Source organism: Doryrhamphus excisus, linkage group LG6, assembly GCF_037039965.1.
Source record: "Doryrhamphus excisus strain RoL-2023G ecotype Guam linkage group LG6, RoL_Dexc_Guam_v1.1, whole genome shotgun sequence".
Lineage (NCBI taxonomy): Eukaryota > Metazoa > Chordata > Actinopteri > Syngnathiformes > Syngnathidae > Doryrhamphus > Doryrhamphus excisus.
The window spans coordinates 10117277-10139433 of record NC_136362.1 but is presented as its reverse complement, the minus strand read 5'-3'; the positions used below and the strand labels follow the sequence as shown (position 1 = coordinate 10139433).

The following is a 22157-nucleotide window of genomic DNA, read 5'->3' as shown; positions in this document are numbered from 1 at the left end:
TTTGTATGTTTTTTTATGTGGTAGTATTATGAAAAACAATCAAAACAAAATAAAGTTGAAAAAGATGGGGTGGAAAAAAACAACAAAAACACCAGACATGGGGGAAAAAACCCTAAAAAAAATCTAACTTTTTAGAGAAATTCTAATGACAAAAAAAATATCACAATTTTACAAGAATAAATTCATAATATTGTGCGGAAAATAACATCACTTTATTTAATTTTTTTATGTGGTAGTATTATGAGAAACAATAAAAGCAAAATAAAGTTGAAATAGATGGGAGGGAAAAAACAACAAAAACACCAGAAATGGAAAAAAAAAACTTTAAAAAAATCCAAATTTTGAGAGAAATTCTAATTTTAAAAAAATCACAATTTTACAAGAATAAATTCATAATATTGTGCGGAAAATAACATCACTTTATTAAATTTTTTTATGTGGTAGTATTATGAGAAACAATAAAAGCAAAATAAAGTTGAAATAGATGGGAGAGAAAAAACAACAAAAACACCAGAAATGGAAAAAATAAATAAATTAAAAAAATCCAAATTTTGAGAGAAATTCTAATGAAAAAAAAAGTTGCAATTTTACAAGAATCAATTCATAATATTGTGTGGAAAATAGCATCACTTTAGTTAATTTTCTATGTTTTTTATGTGGTAGTATTATGAGAAACAATCAAAACAAAATAAAGTTGAAAAAGATGGGGGGGAAAAAAACAACAAAAACACCAGACATGGGGGAAAAAACCCTAAAAAAAATCAAACTTTTTAGAGAAATTCTAATGACAAAAAAAAATCACAACTTTACAAGAATAAATTCAGAATATTATGTGGAAAATAACATCACTTTAGGTAATTTTTTTATGTTATTTTTTATGTGGTAGTATTATGATAATAATACTAACAATCAAAATAAAATTTCATTGATAACAATCAAAACAAAATAAAGTTTTAACTTTTGGAAAAGGAGTTCAGGGGAAAAAATATATAATATGACTGGGAATAAAGAAGAAAATTCAATAAATAACAACAATAACAGAAATGGGCAAAAAAAATCAGTCATTTCACAAGAATAGATTCCTAATTTTAGGAGGAAAAATAACTACTTTATTAGCATGCAGTTGAAATATGAAATAAAAAATTTCTTTTGTAATTATTGTCATAATATTCGGAGAAACCCAACAAAATAAAGTTGTTGTTTTTTTTTTTTTTAATTAGCTTGGACAAAGTTTGGACACCCCTGCTGGAGACAAACCACATAAACTAAAGTTTGGTTGCTTTTCTGCTGTTGTGTTCATTTTGCTTGGAGTCACTTTCTGTTTTGGTGCTGATCATATTTCTGGAAAGACAACAAATATAAATCAGCCGTTTAAAGCAACACGTTGGGTGTAATTATGGAAATATTTTATGAGACTTTTTGCTGCCTCTAAAGTCCTATCCTTAATCTCTGGATACCGTACGACCCGCCATTAAGTAGCAAATAAACATATAATAAACAATAAATCATTGCCATTCATCACACGGGGCAACAAGCCCTATCCAATGCCTTACACACTGACTGTTAGCATGTTAGCATTTTAGCTACCCATGTCTCAGTGCAAATACTTAATATACATGGCATGATGTAGGGACACTATAGAACGACCTTAGCATGACTTACCTTTTGCCCTGAATATCACTTGTGGAATCTGGCAGTTCTATGCTCCTGGTTTCAGGAAGGAAGAAAACCAGAGCTCCACTAAACACCACAAGGCTGCTGAACACGATGATGGGTAAGAACCAGTTGTAAACGGCCAACATGTTGACCAGTGGCGCGAGCAAGCCGGCTCCTCTCATAGAAATGGAGCCCAGACCGACAGCTGTTTGCCTGGGGAGAGCGGGAATTGAACCCTCATTCATGTGGTAGTCAATGCAGTGTTTTTTTACACTGCACACCATTGCGTACCTGACCGAAGTGGGAAACAGTTCCTGAGAGTAGACCATACATACGGAACCAGCTCCGTTCAGCAAGAACTTCCCTATGGTTACCAAGGTCACAATAACAAGAGCATTATCTGGAATGAGAGATCATATACATTCAATTACAGATCTATATGTGTCTAATATCATGTATGTTTATTTACTATATTTAAAAAAAAGTCACCTTGTGAGAAAGCCAGTGTTAAAAGGCAAACAACCCCGCCAGCCAGAAGTGTTAAAATCAGGGAAATCTTTCTCCCCAATAATTCCAAAAGCCAGATGCAGAGAAGATGTGCGGGTATTTCTGTGACTCCGAAGATGAATTGAACCAGGAAGATGTTCAAGCCAAACTTACCCACGTTAAAAATAAGTGAGAAGTAGCCTAAATTGAGGGAAAACCTAGGAATCAAACATGATACAATATTACATTTATTTTTATTGGGTCATATATTTTGGAAAAAAACAATAAGAGTGAAGCTTGACGAATAAAAAATATATACAATATTTATCAGATATAAATATTAGTTTTATTGATTTATTGGGTCATATATTTTGGAAAAAAAATGATAAGAGTGAAGATTGACGGATAAAAAATATATACAATATTTATCAGATATAAATATTATTTTTATTGATTAATTGGGTCATATATTTTGGGAAAAAATGATAAGAGTGAAGCTTGATAGATAAAAAATATATACAATATTTATCAGATATAAATATTATTTTTATTGATTTATTGGGTTATATATTTTGGAAAAAAATGATAAGAGTGAAGATTAACGGATATGAAAAATATATACATTATTTATCAGATATAAATATAATTTTAATTGATTTATTGGGTCATATATTTTGGAAAAAAAATGATAAGAGTGAAGCTTGACGGATAAAAAAATATATACAATATTTATCAGATATAAATATTATTTTTATTGATTAATTGGGTCATATATTTTGGGAAAAAATGATAAGAGTGAAGCTTGATGGATAAAAAAAATATATACAATATTTATCAGATATAAATATTATTTTTATTGGGTCATATATTTTGGAAAAAATTATAAGAGTGAAGCTTGATAGATAAAAAATATATACAATATTTATCATATATAAAGATTATTTTTATTGATTTATTGGGTCATATATTTTGGAAAAAAATGATAAGAGTGAAGCTTGACAGATAAAAAATATATACAATATTTATCAGATATAAATATTATTTTTATTGATTTATTGGGTTATATGTTTTGGAAAAAAATGATAAGAGTGAAGATTAACGGATATGAAAAATATATACAATATTTATCAGATATAAATATAATTTTAATTGATTTATTGGGTCATATATTTCGGAAAAAAATGATGAGAATGAAGCTTAACAGATAAAAAATATATACAATATTTATCAGATATGAATATTATTTTTATTGATTTAATGAGTTATATATTTTGGAAAAAACATAAGAGTGAAGCCGCAAAATTTTAACCGCAAGATGGCAAGGGACGACTATAGTATATAAATTTGATAGAGAAAATTATTTTTATTTTTTTATTTTTTATTATTTTTAATGGGATTTTACTTACCAGGCAAAACACATGATTATCAAATATTTCTGTAAAATTGTTGAGGCAAAAATTGCCATTGCCCCAGATTGGATTTTTTCACCTTCCTCATATCCCTGAGAAAGTGTCATAAAAACAAGAATTATGGAATATTACCATGAAAGCCAAAATATATCATTTTAATCTTTTCAAAAATATAAAAACTTACCAAACAATCTAGTGTATTCTCTGAGACTTCCTGTTTATTTATTAATGCAACTTTCCTTATCAACCTCTTTGCTTCCTGATGCCTTCCTCGACCCAACAACCACCGCGCAGATTCAGGAATCCACCTTTAATCATATCAAGACAAAATTAATCTGCTACCAAAATAAATTAATTAAGCAGATATTTAAAAAAAAAAAAAACATACCAGATGTAGACGACAACAACGGACTGCATTGCCGCCGCCACATATTGCGCAAGCCTCCAATTCCGAATCACATAAATCAGTCCGGCTATGACACATTGTCCGAGTGCGGCAAACAGTTGGCTCAAACAGGAAGCAAAGGACCGTTTGGTAATTCCTATCCACTCCGTCGCTATTAAAATATTATTTTTATTATTATTTATTATTATTCATCAAAATTGTTCAAAAGCATACCTAATACAGTGGAGTTAATTCTATAACCCGCAAGAGCCGCTCCAGCCAGGAACTGTGCCACAACGTAGAGGTAGAAATTCGGAGAGGCGCCACCCACAACGGTGAATATTAACAGGAGCACGGCTGGAATCTGCGTCGATTTCTGACGACCACATCTGGAATTGACACACAAATTTGGAGGATTATAGCTTCATAACATTTTTTTATTATTAGTAGAGAAAAAAAAAACAAAATTTACATGGCTGTGTGGAAAGAAAGTCTGAAATTAGTCTGAAAAAGATCATAAAGTCATTTCTAAAGCTTTGGGACTCCAACCAACCACAGTGAGAGCCATTATCTTTTTTTTTTTTTTGGGATTATGTCTACTTTAGGGCGGCACGGCGGTCTAGTGGTTAGCACGCAGACCTCACAGCTAGGAAACCAGGGTTCAATTCCACCCTCGGCCATCTCTGTGTGGAGTTTGCATGTTCTCCCCGTGCATGTGTGGGTTTTCTCCGGGTACTCCGGTTTCTTCCCACATTCCAAAAACATGCTAGGTTAATTAGCGACTCCAAATTGTCCATAGGTATGAATGTGAGTGTGAATGGTTGTTTGTCTATATGTGCCCTGTGATTGGCTGGCCACCAGTCTGGTATCAGGTTTGTATCAGGTACACCTTTTGGGTGTTAAGTTGCTATGTGATGAATTTAGTGCTGTTGGTAGTGACGACATCATAACTGTCAATGTACACTTGTATATTTGCACATTTACATATTTGCCACCTAGACCTCACAACTAGGAGACCCGAGTTCAATTCCACCCTCGGCCATCTCTGTGTGGAGTTTGCATGTTCTCCCCGTGCATGCGTGGGTTTTCTCCGGGTACTCCGGTTTCCTCCCACATTCCAAAAACATGCTAGGTTAATTAGCGACTCCAAATTGTCCATAGGTATGAATGTGAGTGTGAATGGTTGTTTGTCTATATGTGTCCTGTGATTGGCTGGCCACCAGTCTGGTATCAGGTTTGTATCAGGTACACCTTTTGGGTGTTAAGTTGCTATGTGATGAATTTAGTGCTGTTGGTAGTGACGACATCATAACTGTCACTGTACACTTGTATATTTGCACATTTACACATTTGCCACCTAGACCTCACAGCTAGGAGACCAGGGTTCAATTCCACCCTCGGCCATCTCTGTGTGGAGTTTGCATGTTCTCCCCGTGCATGCGTGGGTTTTCTCCGGGTACTCCGGTTTCCTCCCACATTCCAAAAACATGCTAGGTTAATTAGCGACTCCAAATTGTCCATAGGTATGAATGTGAGTGTGAATGGTTGTTTGTCTATATGTGCCCTGTGATTGGCTGGCCACCAGTCCAGGGTGTACCCTGCCTCACGCCCAATAACAGCTGGGATAGGCTCCAGCACCCCCGCGACCCTCGTGAGGAAAAGCGGTAGAAAATGAATGAATGAATGAATGTCTACTTTATTGGGTAATACGAGTGTAAAGGTGACTATAGGGGTGTTATTTCAGGTTTAGTGGGCTCTAAAAGTGTTAAAATATAAACTATATAAACTCCACAAATATTGGAAAATGACCGAAATGAACGGATCTTTTTACTGAATGAACCGAAATGATCCGGTTCACTGAAATGAACAGTTTTCCCCACCACTGCTATTGAATCTTTGTCCATGTGGTGTTGGTTAAGTTACTTACGATTCAGCGATGGGACCAAAAATGACGGAACCAAAGAGAATTCCCCCCATGAAGGTCGTCTGCACGACATCAAGCAAGTTGGATCTGTCACAGACAAGATCAAACTACAACCAGAAAGAACAGGATTTTGAACAAATACCCCCTTTTGGTTGAATATGTAAGAACATGAGTCAACACTTACATCAGTAACAATGGTGGACTCGTACATGGTGTCGTAGTACTTCCAACCATTCTGGCACACCGTGGTCTCATTGAGTCCATTCTCCAGAATCGTTCCTATGTCCCAGTCCACCGGGACAAACATGAAGCACCGGCTGTAGGAACCGTTCTGCTCTTGAGGAACAGTCAGGTTCAACTGCTCATCCGACGTCAAGTTGGGAGCGACCTTGAGAATCCAGTCTGTGTTACAACGTCGTTCTGGATCCGACTGTATGAAAAGAAAACTACAAAAAGACAAAGGCAGTATTACATTCGGAAAAGTTAACCCAAAAAGAATAAGCTTTTGAAAAATTCCAAATTCTCCGATGGTCTTTAGAACGTCTCCAAAAGCCATATTTGAATGTAGGAGACAACGTGGGAAACCTGTGTTCTCAAGCTCAGGCAAACAATGTTTAACCGTTGTACTTGAGTCAGTAACCAGATGTCACTTGAACACAACCTTTGCACATCATTTGGATCAGAATTAACACTTTTACATATCGCTGTTGCACATTATGATACAATTTATTTTTTTTAATGAGCATGTTAAGATCTTAGTCCTTTTAGCGGTGTTTGGTTTGTAGTTGAAGAATTGAAGATTTCGGAATAATGCCGCCCAAATGAGTTGAGTAGTTCAATTTCTCATAGCTAATGTCAGACTATAAAATAATCGAGCCATCAATCAACAGAATTCCCAGAAAAATCAGTTGAATTCCATGTATCCATCAAGCCATCCATTTACTTCCTTTTATCGTCCTGGTTTGCAGGGACACCAGTCTCAGTAGAGAACTTCTCGGTCTTGGTCTAGTCCATCAAGTAGAACTACAGAGTCACCACCTTATGGTCCTCCTCCGGTTCCAGAACCCAAAACCGTGGCTTGAGGGGAATCCGACTGTTCCAAGAAACAGGTTTGGTCACCCAGAGTCCCGCCCTCATTTGCCTACCGAAGGTTCGGTACCGTTTACAGATAATCTGATACTAGTACCAAATCAGTACTGTCCGAACCGGTACTTTAAAAGGGAATACATACACATTTTATCCAAAAACAATACATTTAAATTTTTAGTATGTAATTTTGTGGCATGCAAGTGGAACAAAATAGCAATTTAAATACTTCTATTTAATTATTAATTTAATTAATAATTATTATTAATTAATTTAATAATAATTATTAATTAATTTAATTATTTAATAATAATTATTAATTAATTTAATAAATTATTAATTATTAGTAATTAATTTAATTAATTAATTATTTTTATTTATTATAAAACAATTATAAATATTATGAACAAGATTATAACTAAGTAATACCAAAATCCACAATATTGTCATACAGTAATTATCACAGCAAAATATGTGTAAAATAAAAAAATGTACAATATTTTATTGTACTGTATTTTTTCCCACACTATAAGTCGCTGTCAGTCAGTCATAGCATAACATACTGGAACGAACATACCTGAGAGGCTGAATAGACGAAATGAACACAACACCCAAGTTACTGGTAAAGCAGTTTCACCGAGCTCCCGATCTTCAATGAATTCTTCATCCTTCGGGTCGCTAGCCTAGAGTGCATTTGGTTCATGACAATAATCCCTCGTTTATCACAGTTAATTGGTTCCAGACCCAACTGTGATACGTGAATTTTATTCTAAGGACTTTCCTTAGCCTTTTTAAAAAATATATACGTATATATATATTTTTTTTAAATAATTTTTTTTTATTATTTATTTTATTTTTATGCCTTTTGTTGTGTTGTTTTATTGCTTCACTGTAGGTTTTATGCTTTCTTTGTAGCACTTTGAGATTTCTGTAATGTAAAGTGCACTATATAAATATTGGAAATATTTCCATAGTTAGCATAGCATAGAAATGTCTACATATGCTGTTTTTAACATTATTGGAGCCCTCTAGATTTGAAATAAGACTCTTATTACCCAATAAAGTTGGCATAATAAGAGTATTTAAGCAACAGTAATCTGTGTTTTGATTAGGGAAACCTGCAATAAAAGGCTGTTTTTCTGACACTTGTGTGAACCATTACAGTAACTTTACTGACCAGGTGTTGGGGAGCCCTGTTGTAGATAACCAGCAGAACCCATTAAACATACATGATCATGAGTTCCTGGAAGTACAGAAGATGAAAATGAAATAATATATTCAACGATGTAGTACATGGTACACACAAATACACCCTGTATACGGTCAAATTCATACTAAAATTTGGTTGATTTTATGCCGGCCTGTTCAGTCGATCCGGAGTCACTTCCTGGTTCTGGGTTAATCATATTTCTGTAAACAAACAAAAAAAAACATATTTAACAGATTTGATGTATTTGTTCCTTCATATAAATACTTTATGCTAATGAGTGTGTCACATGTGTGTATTTCTATTTAATGAGGTTAAGTCAACAATGTAACCAACAAGCTAACGCTCAAGCTAATGCTAACATCACTGCCATGTTCATGGTACTTAAAATCTGTGTTTATGTTTGCCGGAATATCCAAGCTACACACAATAACCCATACAGAAAACTTCCTAGATCTTCCAGAATCTGCACCTATTCCAGCTGTAAAAAAATTTTGTAGGGTTGGTTCAAGAATTTTCAAATGAACATAATTTGAATTGCGGTATTTATGTGACCAAGAGGATATACTAACAGGAACAGGAGTGGCTCCCGGACACAGCCTTGTGGAACACCGCATGTCAAGTCAGCTGGGTTGGAGTGGATGTTATTAGTAGATACACTGAAGGTTCGAGTAGTTAAGTATGACTGGAAACCAGGGGAAAACATCCCAACCTGGTGGACTGGTACACCTTACAGAACCAACAGGATCCAGAACGTGGATCTCGGCTCTTTCGCCAAAACCTTCTTAAGGACTTTGGTCATTTTTTCGTCTTAGAACCCTTCTCTCGCAGATGCTGTTTGATGGTTATTGGACTGCACTCGGTACTAGTCAAAAACTTTATACGGACCGAGGATGGTCCCGTGTCACGACAATCAGCAGATCGGATCTTCCGACTCTGGGGCGGGTCTACCACTTGACATTTTTGTGGTAACTCTCACAAACAAAAGAAGTTTAGTCTTAGTAGTGGTGGGCAATACCGTTCATTCCGGTTCATTCAGTAAAAAGATCCGTTCATTTCAGTCAATTGGTCGTTAGCTTGTGATCTCCCATAGGGACCGCATAGACCGGGTCAGTCCGTTCACGTTCGTTCCGACTCAACAGCGCAACAGTGATGACTAGTGGTGTGTCGGTCATGAACGAACGGGTCAAAGGAACTAGTTCTTTTTTTGTGAACGGAACGAACGAGGTCACCGATAGTGTCGGTCAATCGGGTATTTTAGGGGCGGTGACCTTGTTCATTCCGGTACACCTTACAGAACCAACAGGATCCAGAACGTGGATCTCTGCTCTTTGGCCAAAACCTTCTTAAGGACTTTGGTCATTTTTTCGTCTTAGAACCCTTCTCTCGCAGACGCTGTTTGATGGTTATTGGACTGCACTCGGTACTAGTCAAAAACGTGAGGTGGTAACCCTCACAAACTTTGAATAAGTCTTAGTAGTGGTGGGCAAAAACGGTTCATTCAGTAAAAAGATCCGTTCATTTCAGTCAATTGGTCGTTAGCCTGTGATCTCCCCCTGTGCATAGACCCGGGCAGTCCGTTCACGTTCGTTGCGACTCAACAGCGCAACAACATGTGATGACTAGTGGTGTGTCGGTCATGAACGAACGGGTCAAAGGAACTATTTCTTTTTTTGTGAACGGAACAAACGAGGTCACCGATAGTGTCGGTCAATCTCTCGGTCTCGGTCTATGACAGCCCTCCGGATCCGAGTGTCTCAGCTCCCCGGTCAGGCGCTACGAATCAGAAAGACCGAGACCAGAAAGACCGAGACTCGGTCTAGCTGACTGGACTTGGTCTTTCAGTCAGTTAACTGACTCTCCGGCCAATCCAAAGAAAAGCATTTGCAACTGAACGGACTGAACGGGTATTTTAGGGGCGGTGAACTTGTTCATTCCGTTTACACAAAAGAACTAGTTTTTTATGATCCGTTCGTTCATGACCGACACACCACTATGTCTTACTTAGAATTGTCTTACTTAGTCCAGACTTTGTGGACTGGTACACCTTACAGAACCAACAGGATCCAGAACGTGGATCTCTGCTCTTTGGCCAAAACCTTCTGAAGGACTTTGGTCATTTTTTAGTCTTAGAACCCTTCTCTCACAGATGCTGTTTGATGGTTATTGGACTGCACTCGGTACTAGTCGACTGGGGCGGGTCTACCACTTGACATTTTTGGGGTAACTCTCACAAACTTTGAAGAAGTCTTAGTAGTGGTGTGCATAACCGTTCATTCCGGTTCATTCGGTAAAAAGATCCGTTCATTTCGGTCAATTGGTCGTTAGCCTGTGATCACCCCCTGTGCATAGACCCGGTCAGTCCGTTCACTCATGTTCAGGTTCGTTCCGACTCAACAGCGTAACAACATGTGATGACTAGTGGTGTGTCAGTCATGAACGAACGGGTCAAAGGAACTAGTTCTTTTATGTGAACGGAACGAACAAGGTCACTGATAGTGTCTGTCAACCTCTCGGTCTCGGTCTATGACAGCCCTCTGGATCTGAGCGTCTCAGCTCCCCGGTCAGGCGTTACGAATCAGAAAGACCGAGACTCGATCAAGCTGACTGGACTTGGACATTTTGCAACTGAACGGACTGAACGGGTATTTTAGGGTCGGTGAACTTGTTCATTCCGTTTACACAAAAGAACTATTTTTTTATGATCCGTTCGTTCATGACCGACACACCACTATGTCTTACTTAGAATTGTCTTACTTAGTCCAGACTTTCGGGTTATAGTTTTACATTAGAACCATTAGAAGCTCAGCTCAAAGGTCATATCGAACAGTTTTGGTATCACAACAGTCCCGGTTGCGCTTCTACTGTTACTGGTTTCCACAGATAAACAATGATCTACAAAACATGGCTTACTCGTTGCCCTCGACATCAGTGGCAGAATCAGGCAGTTCTTTGCCTCGGGTTTCAGGAAGGAAGAAAACCAAAAATCCACTGACTACGGCAAGTGTGCTGAAGACGATGGTGGGTAACTGCCAGTGATAAAAAGCCAACGTGTTGATTGACGGACAGAGGAGACAAGTTGCTCGAGAAAACATGGCCGCCAAGCCAAAGGCTCTTTGCCTGAGAAGAGAGAAGAGTGTAGTACTTGGACGTGCAGGACACTGGAATTAAAATGTTGACCCAATCTTGATTGACAGGTTTCTGGGCTGCTAATAATAATAATAATAATAATAATAATAATAATAATAATAATAATAATAATAATAATAATAATAACTCCTGATCAGAGCTTCGAAATGCAAAAAGAAGAAATGGAAAAGAGGCAAAAAATTGAGTCAGCAATTTATTGCATTAAAATAAAATTTTAATGCAAATTTTAATGCAGGTTTCAAGACTAAAAACCCGAACACACCCCTTAAAATATAAATAAAATGCACAGCACAGTGAAAAGTGGAGGTTATGTTTTTGCCGACAAAAATAGTTCGGAATGGAATTGTATAAAATTTTCAGGGATTGTTGGAAATGGGATGTGGAAGAAATCATGAAATTTTTGGGGTGATCCAAAATTCACCCCTTTCCCTAAAACAAATTACCTGCTACTAGCCACACGTTCAGGCTAGCTATTTTTCAGATAACATTTTTTGTTTTATGCAAAAGTCTCACTAAAATCTGATCACCAACCGTTCAGGGAACCTATACAGAAAAAAAAATCAAAATTTTCCCCCCAAAAATTCACAATGTTCCGTAAAACTGCTATTACTTAGGCTGTACGGTGGATGAGTGGTTAGCACACAGGCCTCACAGCTAGGAGACCCGAGTTCAATTCCACCCCTTGTGTGTTCTCCTCGTGCATGCGTGGGTTTTCTCCGGGTACTCCGGGGTTTCCTTCCACATTCCAAAAAAAACATGCTAGGTTAATTAGCGACTCCAAATTGTCCATAGGTATGAATGTGAGTGTGAATGGTTGTTTGTCTATATGTGCCCTGTGATTGGCTGGCCACCAGTCTCTCACCTGAAGACAGCTGGGATAGGCTCCAGCAATGAATTTTCCTCATTCCGACATCAACTTATTCAACAAAGTCAGGATATTTATATGCTATTAGCTACAGCACAATTGTGCTGTGTTCTAGAAAAAACTCAGACCGTTCCATCATCAAAGTATTCAACTAATTCAGGACATTTAGTATGTCAATTTTCACATACCAAGAATTCCCAATTTTTTTTTCATTCCCATTTTTCCGAAAGCAAAATCTAAAAAAGATCTAAAAGAGTTTAACTTCTTCCACATTTCTCTTCCCTGTGCATTGCTAGATTAGCATTAGCATTCCACAACGTTAGCATCCTAGCCCTTTTTGCTATTTTAATTTTCAGAAAAACTATCACTTAGCACTATTATGCCAGGTGTTAGCATGCTAACATGAGCATGTTAGCAATGCTAGCATGCTAACATTGGCATAGTAGCATTCTTGGCATTTTCATAGCTAGACACATATATATATATATATATAAACAACACTATTATGCCAGGTGTTAGCATGCTAACATGAGCATGTTAGCAATGCTAGCATGCTAACATTGGCATAGTAGCATTCTTGGCATTTTCATAGCTAGACACATATATATAAATATAAACAACACTATTATGTTATGTGTTAGCATGCTAATGCTAACATGTTAGCAATGCTAGCATGCTAACATTGGCATTGTAGCATTCTTAGCATTTTCATAGCTAGACATATATATATATAAACAGCACTATAATGCTATGTGTTAGCATGCTAATGCTAACATGTTATTATTGCTATTATTGCTAGTAAATCCCAATATGGGGGGAACTATGGCACTTGGCAGAGGTCTGGGCTCTCTCCTCTCCTTCAGTTCCAACAGTGCAAAATATAAATTCTAATATAAACTCTAAAATATGAAATAATCAGAAGTATACCATCCAGTCATCGTGCCCAAATGTCGGTGGAATAGGCTCCAGCTTCCCAGTGACTTTGAATAAGATAAGCAGTGCATCTTGCTTACCTGATTGAAGTGGGAAACAGCTCCTGAGCGTAGACCATACATGCTGACGTAGCCCAGGTCAAGAAGAACTTCCCTGTGGTTAGAAGAGCTGTAATGGCAACAGGGTTGTCTGGAATGAGAGTTCAAGATGAATTAAAAAAAAAATTATTACACATATGTGTCACATATTCAAGCTAAAGTAGCATTTACATGAAAGATGATGGAGTCACCTTGAGAAAAAGCCAAGGTTAAGAGACAAAAAAACCCGCCTGTCATGGGGGTTATAATCAAGGATGGTTTCCTTCCTAATAATTCCAAAAACCAGATGCAGAGAAGATGTGCGGGTATTTCCGAGAATCCAAACAGGCATTGAACCAGAAAGATGCTTAATCCATATTTATCCACATTGAGATTAAGACAGAAGTAGCTGATCAACGCTGAAGACCTATAAAGGAGAATAGCACAAAACATAAATGAAAGCACCTAAAAATGAAAAATTATAGAATATTATTGATACTTACCAGACAAAACATATAATTAATAAATATTTCAACAGGCTTTTTATAGTAAAAATAATTTTCATTGATCCTTTTTCAATGTCTTTTTCCTCATGATCCCGTAACTGTAATTCAAAGTTACAAAAATAAAATACAAATAATTAAATTGCTGTATAAAAAGAATAAAAAATTGCGTATTCTTTAGCAAAGCATACCATTCTGTCCAGCGTTTCCTCTGGGACTTCCTGTTTATTTATTAATGCGACTTTCCGGATCAATATCTTTGCTTCCTCAATTCTTCCTTGAGTCAACAACCACCTTGCGGATTCAGGAATCCACCTTTTATTAAAAAGTAATTAAAAGTAAATGAAAAGTAAGAATGTATTGTACAGATTATCGGAGATTAGGTACCACATGTAGAGGACAAGAGGAGAATACGCCGCTCCGATGGCATAGTGTGCTATTCTCCAGTTACGAACGACGTAGACCAGTCCGGCCATGACACATTGTCCCAGCGCGGCAAACATTTGGCACAAACAGGAGGCAAAAGATCTTTTGGTGACCCCAATCCACTCTGTAGCTGGAAAGACATATTTTTTTTTTACACTCATAGAATAAGGTTTTCATATCACCTCGTACTTCGATAAGTGACAAAAAAAAATAAATAAATTTTTTTTTTTTAAATGAATAAATCAAATGTTTTATTTTATGTTTTTTTCAATGTTTTAATTTTAAATAACAAAATAAAATAACTTACGAAAGCAGGAAGTGAACAAATGTAACAGTTACTGATTGTGACAAAAAATTAAAAAAAATTAAATAAAATATATTTTTTGAAATAAATAAAAAAAAATGTTTTATTTGATGTTTTTTTATGTTTTAATTTTCAATAATAAAATTTTAAAAAATTAAAAAAATAAAAAATACATAAAAATAAATAAAAATTACAATTACAATTACAGTTACAATTAGTTACAATTAGAGTTACAGTTACAGTTACTATTACAATTAAAGTTGCAGTTGCAATTACAATTACAATTGAAATTACAGTTACAATTCCAATTAAAGTTGCAGTTGAAATTAAAATTACAATTAAAATTAAAATTAATTTATAAAAAAAATAATAAAAAATTCAATTTCAATTCCAATTCCATTTACAATTAAAGTTGCAGTTGCAAATACAATTAAATTATAATTACAATTTACATTTCAATTACAACTTCAATTAAAATTTTAATTTCAATTACAATTAAAATTACAATTAAATAAAATAAGTTGGGAAAGCAGGAAGTGAACAAATGTAACAGTTACTGATTGTAAAAGTACCAGATGGAGGGGTAGGATTTAATAAGCTTTGCTTCTTCCTACTCCTTTTGGACATGTGGAACTGTGAACTGATTATGTGATGCATTCAATTGTAATCTGATGCATGTTCAAATGAAATTAAACCATTACCATTACCATTTATTCATAGGTGAAGTAAGAGGTTACCTGTCATGATGTCATACCTAACAATGTGGCGTTAATTCTATAAGCTGCACGAGCAGCTCCGAGCAGGAACTGTGCCACAATGTAGACGTAGATATTTGGAGCCGCAGCAACCAAGAGGGTGGACCCCATCAGGATCAAAACAGGGATCTGCGTTGTTCTCAGACGACCAAATCTAAAATGATCCAGTTAGTGTTCACATGCTCATAAAAACAATTTGGAGTCGCTAATTAACCTAGCATGTCTTTGGAATGTGGGAAGAAACCGGAGTACCCGGAGAAAACCCACGCATGCACGGGGAGAACATGCAAACTCCACATAGAGAGGGCCGAGAGTGCAATTGAACTCGGGTCTCCAGGCTGTGCGCTAGCCACTCGTCCGCTGTGCAGTCTCATTCATTCATTCAATTTCTACCGCTTTTTCTCACAAGGTTCGGAGGGGTGCTGGAGCCTATCCCAGCTGTCTTCAAGCGAGAGATGGGGTACACCCTGGACTGGTGGCCAGCCAATCACAGGGCACATATAGACAAACAACCATTCACACTCACATTCATACCTATGGACAATTTGGAGTCGCTAATTAACCTAGCATGTTTTTGGAATGTGGGAGGAAACCGGAGTACCCGGAGAAAACCCACACATGCACGAGGAAAACATGCAAACTCCACATAGAGAGGGCCGAGAGTGCAATTGAACTCGGGTCTCCAGGCTGTGCGCTAGCCACTCGTCCGCCGTGCAGCCTCATTCATTCATTCACTCATTCATTCAATTTCTACCGCTTTTTCTCACGAGGGTCGCGGGGGTGCTGGAACCTATCCCAGCTGTCTTCAGGCGAGAGGCGGGGTACACCCTGGACTGGTGGCCAGCCAATCACAGGGCACATATAGACAAACAACCATTCACACTCACATTCATACCTATGGACAATTTGGAGTCGCTAATTAACCTAGCATGTTTTTGGAATGTGGGAGGAAACCGTAGAAAACCCACGCATGCACGAGGAAAACATGCAAACTCCACATAGAGAGGGCCGAGAGTGCAATTGAACTCGGGTCTCCAGGCTGTGCGCTAGCCACTCGTCCGCCGTGCAGCCTCATTCATTCATTCACTCATTCATTCAATTTCTACCGCTTTTTCTCACGAGGGTCGCGGGGGTGCTGGAACCTATCCCAGCTGTCTTCAGGCGAGAGGCGGGGTACACCCTGGACTGGTGGCCAGCCAATCACAGGGCACATATAGACAAACAACCATTCACACTCACATTCATACCTATGGACAATTTGGAGTCGCTAATTAACCTAGCATGTTTTTGGAATGTGGGAGGAAACCGTAGAAAACCCACGCATGCACGAGGAAAACATGCAAACTCCACATAGAGAGGGCCGAGAGTGGAATTGAACTCGGGTCTCCTAGCTGTGAAGCCTGCGCGCTAACCACTCGACCACCGTGCAGCCTCATTCATTCATTCACTCATTCATTCAATTTCTACCGCTTATCCTCACAAGGGTCACGGGGGTTCTGGAGTCTATCCAAGCTGTCTTCAGGCGAGAGGCGGGGGTACATTCTGTACTGGTGGCCAGCCAATCACAGGGCACATATAGACAAACAACCATTCACACTCACATTCATACCTATGGACAATTTGGAGTCAATTAAACCGGCGAAAACCCATTCATGCACCAGGAAAACATGCAAACTCCACATAGAGAGGGCCGAGAGTGGAATTGAACTCGGGTCTCCTAGCTGTGAAGCCTGCGCGCTAACCACTCGACCACCGTGCAGCCTCTCTTAATAATAAAAACTTTAATTAAAAATTGCATTTTGTGTTGAATTGTGTTGTCATTGACTAATATTTACATTTGTTTGATGATCTGAAAGATTTCAGTGTGACAAAGGGTTTGAATAAAGTTTTAGTCAAAACATCAGGTGTAAAAAAAAAAAAAACTCACTAATTTTATACTTTATAAGATCCAGCCAGTTACTTACGATTCAACAATCGGTCCAAAGACGAAAGAACCAACAAGTATACCAGCCATGAAAACGGTCTTGACCACCGTCAGGATATTGGACCTGTCACAGACCAGATCAAACTACAAAGCAACACTCAGAATTAAAATGTCTGAAAACAAAGCATCTGATAGCAAAATTAGCATCCAGTCACTCACGTCGGTAACAATGGTGGACTCGTACATGGTGTCGTAGTACTTCCAACCATTCTGGCACACCGTGGTCTCATTGAGTCCATTCTCCTTAATGGTACCGATGTCCCAGTCCACCGGGACAAACATGCGGCACCGGCTGAAGGAACCGTTCCGCTCCAGAGGAATAGTCAGGTTCAACTGCTCATCCGACGTCAAGTTGGGAGCGACCTTGAGAATCCAGTCTGTGTTACAACGTCGTTCTGGATCCGACTGTATGAAAAGAAAACTACACATAGAAGTACCCATGACTATATTCGGAATAGTTAATCCACTGAGAATAAGTTTCTGGAAAATTCCATATTCTCCAACGGTCTGTAGAATTTTTCCAAAATTCATTTTTTTCAATGTGTGGGTTAAAGTCTTTGATCGCCGTTTTGAAGCTAACATGCATGCATCTTCAATGCTAACGACTTCCTGTGTTTACATAAGAAAATAGTAAAGAACCAGTTCAGGGGCCGATTCCCATATTTGTCTTAGGCGTGGTTTGCATACCTCATGGCAGAAATATTTGATGACACCATCAAGGCGCCGTCTATGAATTCATTATTTGAAATACACACATATGGGGTGACCAAACGTCCTGTTTTCCCAGGACATGTCCTGTTTATAAAAAGTGACGAAAAAGTCCCGGTTTTCATTGTCCGGCATTGGACAATTTCATTAGGGGACTGTTGCATGTCAAGTTGTCCATGAGAGGTCATAATATTTTTTCATATTTTTTTTAGTCCGGCTGCACGGTGGTTAGCGAGACCCGAGTTCGATTCCACACTCGGTCATCCCTGTGTGGAATCTCCGGGTACTCCGGTTTCCTCCCACATTCCAAAAACATGCTGGACACAAACCACCACTCATTAGTCCCTCATTAGTACTTCAGCGGGCGGCACGGTGGACGAGTGGTTAGCGAGACCCGAGTTCGATTCCACACTCGGTCATCCCTGTGTGGAATCTCCGGGTACTCCGGTTTCCTCCCACATTCCAAAAACTTGCTGGACACAAACCACCACTCATTAGTCCCTCATTAGTACTTCAGCGGTGGTTGAGTGGTTAGCGAGACCCGAGTTCGATTCCACACTCGGTCATCCCTGTGTGGAATCTCTGGGTACTCCGGTTTCCTCCCACATTCCAAAAACATGCTGGACCCCAACCACCACTCATTAGTCCCTCATTAGTACTTCAGCGGGCGGCACGGTGACCGAGTGGTTAGCGAGACCCGAGTTCGATTCCACACTCGGTCATCCCTGTGTGGAATCTCCGGGTACTCCGGTTTCCTCCCACATTCCAAAAACATGCTGGACACCAACCACCACTCATTAGTCCCTCATTAGTACTTCAGCGGGCAGCACGGTGGACGAGTGGTTAGCGAGACCCGAGTTCGATTCCACACTCGGCCATCCCTGTGTGGAATCTCCGGGTACTCCGGTTTCCTCCCACATTCCAAAAACATGCTGGACACAAACCACCACTCATTAGTCCCTCATTAGTACTTCAGCGGGCGGCACGGTGGTTGAGTGGTTAGCGAGACCCGAGTTCGATTCCACACTCGGTCATCCCTGTGTGGAATCTCCGGGTACTCCGGTTTCCTCCCACATTCCAAAAACATGCTGGACACCAACCACCACTCATTAGTCCCTCATTAGTACTTCAGCGGGCGGCACGGTGGACGAGTGGTTAGCGAGACCCGAGTTCGATTCCACACTCGGTCATCCCTGTGTGGAATCTCCGGGTACTCCGGTTTCCTCCCACATTCCAAAAACATGCTGGACACAAACCACCACTCATTAGTCCCTCATTAGTACTTCAGTGGGCGGCACGGTGGTTGAGTGGTTAGCGAGACCAGAGTTCAATTCCACACTCGGTCATCCCTGTGTGGAATCTCCGGGTACTCCGGTTTCCTCCCACATTCCAAAAACATGCTGGACGCCAACCACCACTCATTAGTCCCTCATTAGTACTTCAGCGGGCAGCACGGTGGGCGAGTGGTTAGCGAGACCCGAGTTCGATTCCACACTCGGTCATCCCTGTGTGGAATCTCCGGGTACTCCGGTTTCCTCCCACATTCCAAAAACATGCTGAACCCCAACCACCACTCATTAGTCCCTCATTAGTACTTCAGCGGGCGGCACGGTGGTCGAGTGGTTAGCGCGCAGACCTCACAGCTAGGACACCAGGATTCAATTCCACAGCCATCTCTGTGTGGAGTTTGCATGTTCTCCCTGTGCATGCATGGGTTTTCTCCGGGTACTCCGGTTTCCTCCCACATTCCAAAAACATGCTAGGTTAATTAGCGACTCCAAATTGTCCATAGGTATGAATGTGAGTGTGAATGGTTGTTTGTCTATATGTGCCCTGTGATTGGCTGGCTGGCCACCAGTCCAGGGTGTACCCTGCCTCTCACCTGAAGACAGCTGGGATAGGCTCCAGCACCCCCTGCGACTCTTGTGAGGATAAATGAATTTATTTTTTTTTGTTGTTTACTTACTCCAATACAGTAATCCCACTATTATCCTGGTTAATTAGGTCCACACCCAAATTTAATTGAAGTAGACTTCATTATGTATAAATTTAATATTTATGCAATTATGACATGGAAAACCGTTTATTATCGACTAAATACCCTCTTTCCTGCAGCGCTATAACGGTGGCGATTAGTCTAAGACTACAAGAAAAAAAGCAGTCTGAAAAAAGTGATGAAATATGTACTTCTGTGTGTCATCTGCGAGATGATTGGATGATCTGTCTGGGGCGGGATAACTTTTTGATTGAAAGTGGAGTGAGCGAATCAGTGATCTTGAAGTATAAACCTCCAACTGAACATTTTCCAAGTCTTTAATTCCGTAGTTCTGAACTGATCCGGAGACTTTACCGAACCCACCGTCTTAGCGTTGTGTTTGGCGACTCTCTTCTGTCAGCTGCGGAGCTTTTCCTCCCCGTCACTCACAGTCACACTCGCAGCCAATCACGCAGTAGCCTCACGCATTAATCATGACAGATACTAGAATTTACTAAACTGAATCAATGGTATCACAAATCACTGATCCCAGGCTAAACCTCTGCTGTAGAGAAAATATACTTCAATCATGGAATATAATGACAACAAAATAATCATGCAAACCATAGTACAAGGAAAATAGTACCATAGTACACATCGGAAATAAAACAATCAAATCAAAGTATTACACCAAAGTGATCATATGTACTGTAATTAATGAGTTCCAGTACAACTTACCTTATCCCACCAGCAGATGGAGACCATGCTGTGTTCCACCAGTGACCGTACGACACCGGTACCTGTAAAGCTGAGACTTGAATTAAGACTTGCGGCTTAAAAAGTAGTTTTAAAAAATGTATAATAGTGTATATATGACAGGGCCAGCACCCCTGATTCTGAAGGCCTTGGCAGATTAGTTCCTCATTGATATGTACTGTAAACACATAAAAGCTGAGAACTGACAAAAACAAAAACTAATATACACATATATGACTGGAAGTATTGAAGACAAGAAATGGAGTAAATACTACAATTTGAGGTACTTCAATTTAAGTGGTATCGAACTTGCCAAACGTAGATCGACTGGTAAATTGAGAGCAGACCAGATTGGGGTTCTGCCCCCGTGACCTGATCTCGGATAAGTAGAAGACGAAGGATGGACAGATGGAGGATAAAGTATTTTATCATTGAACATAAATGTGTTATATTACAATATGTAGTATAAATATAATCAAGTCTTGTGTGAAAGGTGGACCCAGATAGAGTAGGCAATGTTTACATTTTGTTTATTTGACCAACAAAAGTGTGTTCTACAAATAAGTTCACAGGTGGAAAGAAAAGGTCCTGAGCTAAGCCATTAGCAAAAGCCTAGCAGCATTGGTCTCACTTAATAAGTTACACAAAAACGCAGTAGTCACTGAGGAACTAATGAAGAACTACAGTACTTACTGTAGATCTAAGGCACATACATTTAGAGTAGTCACTGAGGAATTAATGAGGACCTAATGACTAAGGCACATACATTTAGAGTAGTTACTGAGGAATTCATGAGGAACTAATGTCTAAGGCACATACATTTAGAGTAGTTACTGAGGAATTAATGAGGACCTAATGATTAAGGCACATACATTTAGAGTAGTTATTGAGGAACTAACAACTCATGAAGAACTATAATGACTAAGGCGGATCAATTCACAATTACGGAGGCGCTAATGAGAAACTACAGTAGTTATTGAGGAACTAATGATTAAGGCACATATTTTTAGAGTAGTTACTGAGGAACTAATAAGGGACTAATGACTAAAGCACATATTTTTAGAGTAGTTATTGAGAAACTAATGACTAAGACGCATATTTTAGAGTAGTTATTGAGGAACTAATAAGGAACTAAGGCACATACATTTAGAGTAGTTACTGAGGAACTAATGAAAAACTAATGAACTAATGACTAAGGCGCATAAATGTAGAGTGGCTAATCAGGAACTAATAATTAAGGCACATATTTTTAGAGTAGTTATTGAAGAAATAATAAGGGACTAATGACTAAGGCACATACATTTAGAGTAGTTACTGAGGAACTAATGAAAAACTAATGAACTAATGACTAAGGCGCATAAATGTAGAGTGTCTAATCAGGAACTAATGATTAAGGCGCGTATTTTTAGAGTAGTTATTGAAAAAGTAATAAGGGACTAATGGACTAAGGCACATACATTTAGAGTAGTTACTGAGGAACTAATGAATAACTAATGAACTAATGACTAAGGCACATAAATGTAGAGTAGCTATTGAGGAACTAATGATTAAGGCACATATTTTTAGAG

At 38.6% G+C, this 22157-nt stretch overlaps 2 protein-coding genes across 3 annotated transcripts; both read right to left on the bottom strand.

Moving 5' to 3' along the window:
* Nucleotides 1–1065: 1065 nt before the first annotated feature.
* LOC131125752 (solute carrier family 22 member 13-like) lies at nt 1066–8243 on the bottom strand. Of its 2 annotated transcripts, XM_078790979.1 has the most exons (11): nt 8124–8243; nt 6045–6306; nt 5864–5967; nt 4171–4325; nt 3940–4108; nt 3736–3859; nt 3549–3643; nt 2146–2360; nt 1948–2056; nt 1663–1869; nt 1066–1341 (listed from the first exon to the last, which is right to left on the bottom strand). In XM_078790979.1, exons 1-11 carry the CDS (start codon nt 8171–8173, stop codon nt 1266–1268), a joined length of 1566 nt encoding a protein of 521 aa, XP_078647105.1. In that variant the 5' UTR covers nt 8174–8243; the 3' UTR covers nt 1066–1265. The 2 variants fall into 2 exon arrangements, with proteins under 2 accessions (XP_078647105.1, XP_057923573.2); XM_058067590.2 differs by lacking the exon at nt 8124–8243 and having other exon boundaries at nt 6045–7091.
* LOC131125993 (solute carrier family 22 member 13-like) lies at nt 7764–18003 on the bottom strand. Its single transcript, XM_058068100.2, has 10 exons — nt 17310–18003; nt 17131–17234; nt 15166–15320; nt 14069–14237; nt 13873–13996; nt 13682–13782; nt 13391–13605; nt 13182–13290; nt 11067–11273; nt 7764–8356 (listed from the first exon to the last, which is right to left on the bottom strand). Exons 1-10 carry the CDS (start codon nt 17730–17732, stop codon nt 8281–8283), a joined length of 1683 nt encoding a protein of 560 aa, XP_057924083.2. The 5' UTR covers nt 17733–18003; the 3' UTR covers nt 7764–8280.
* Between the last annotated feature and the right edge of the window lie 4154 nt (nt 18004–22157).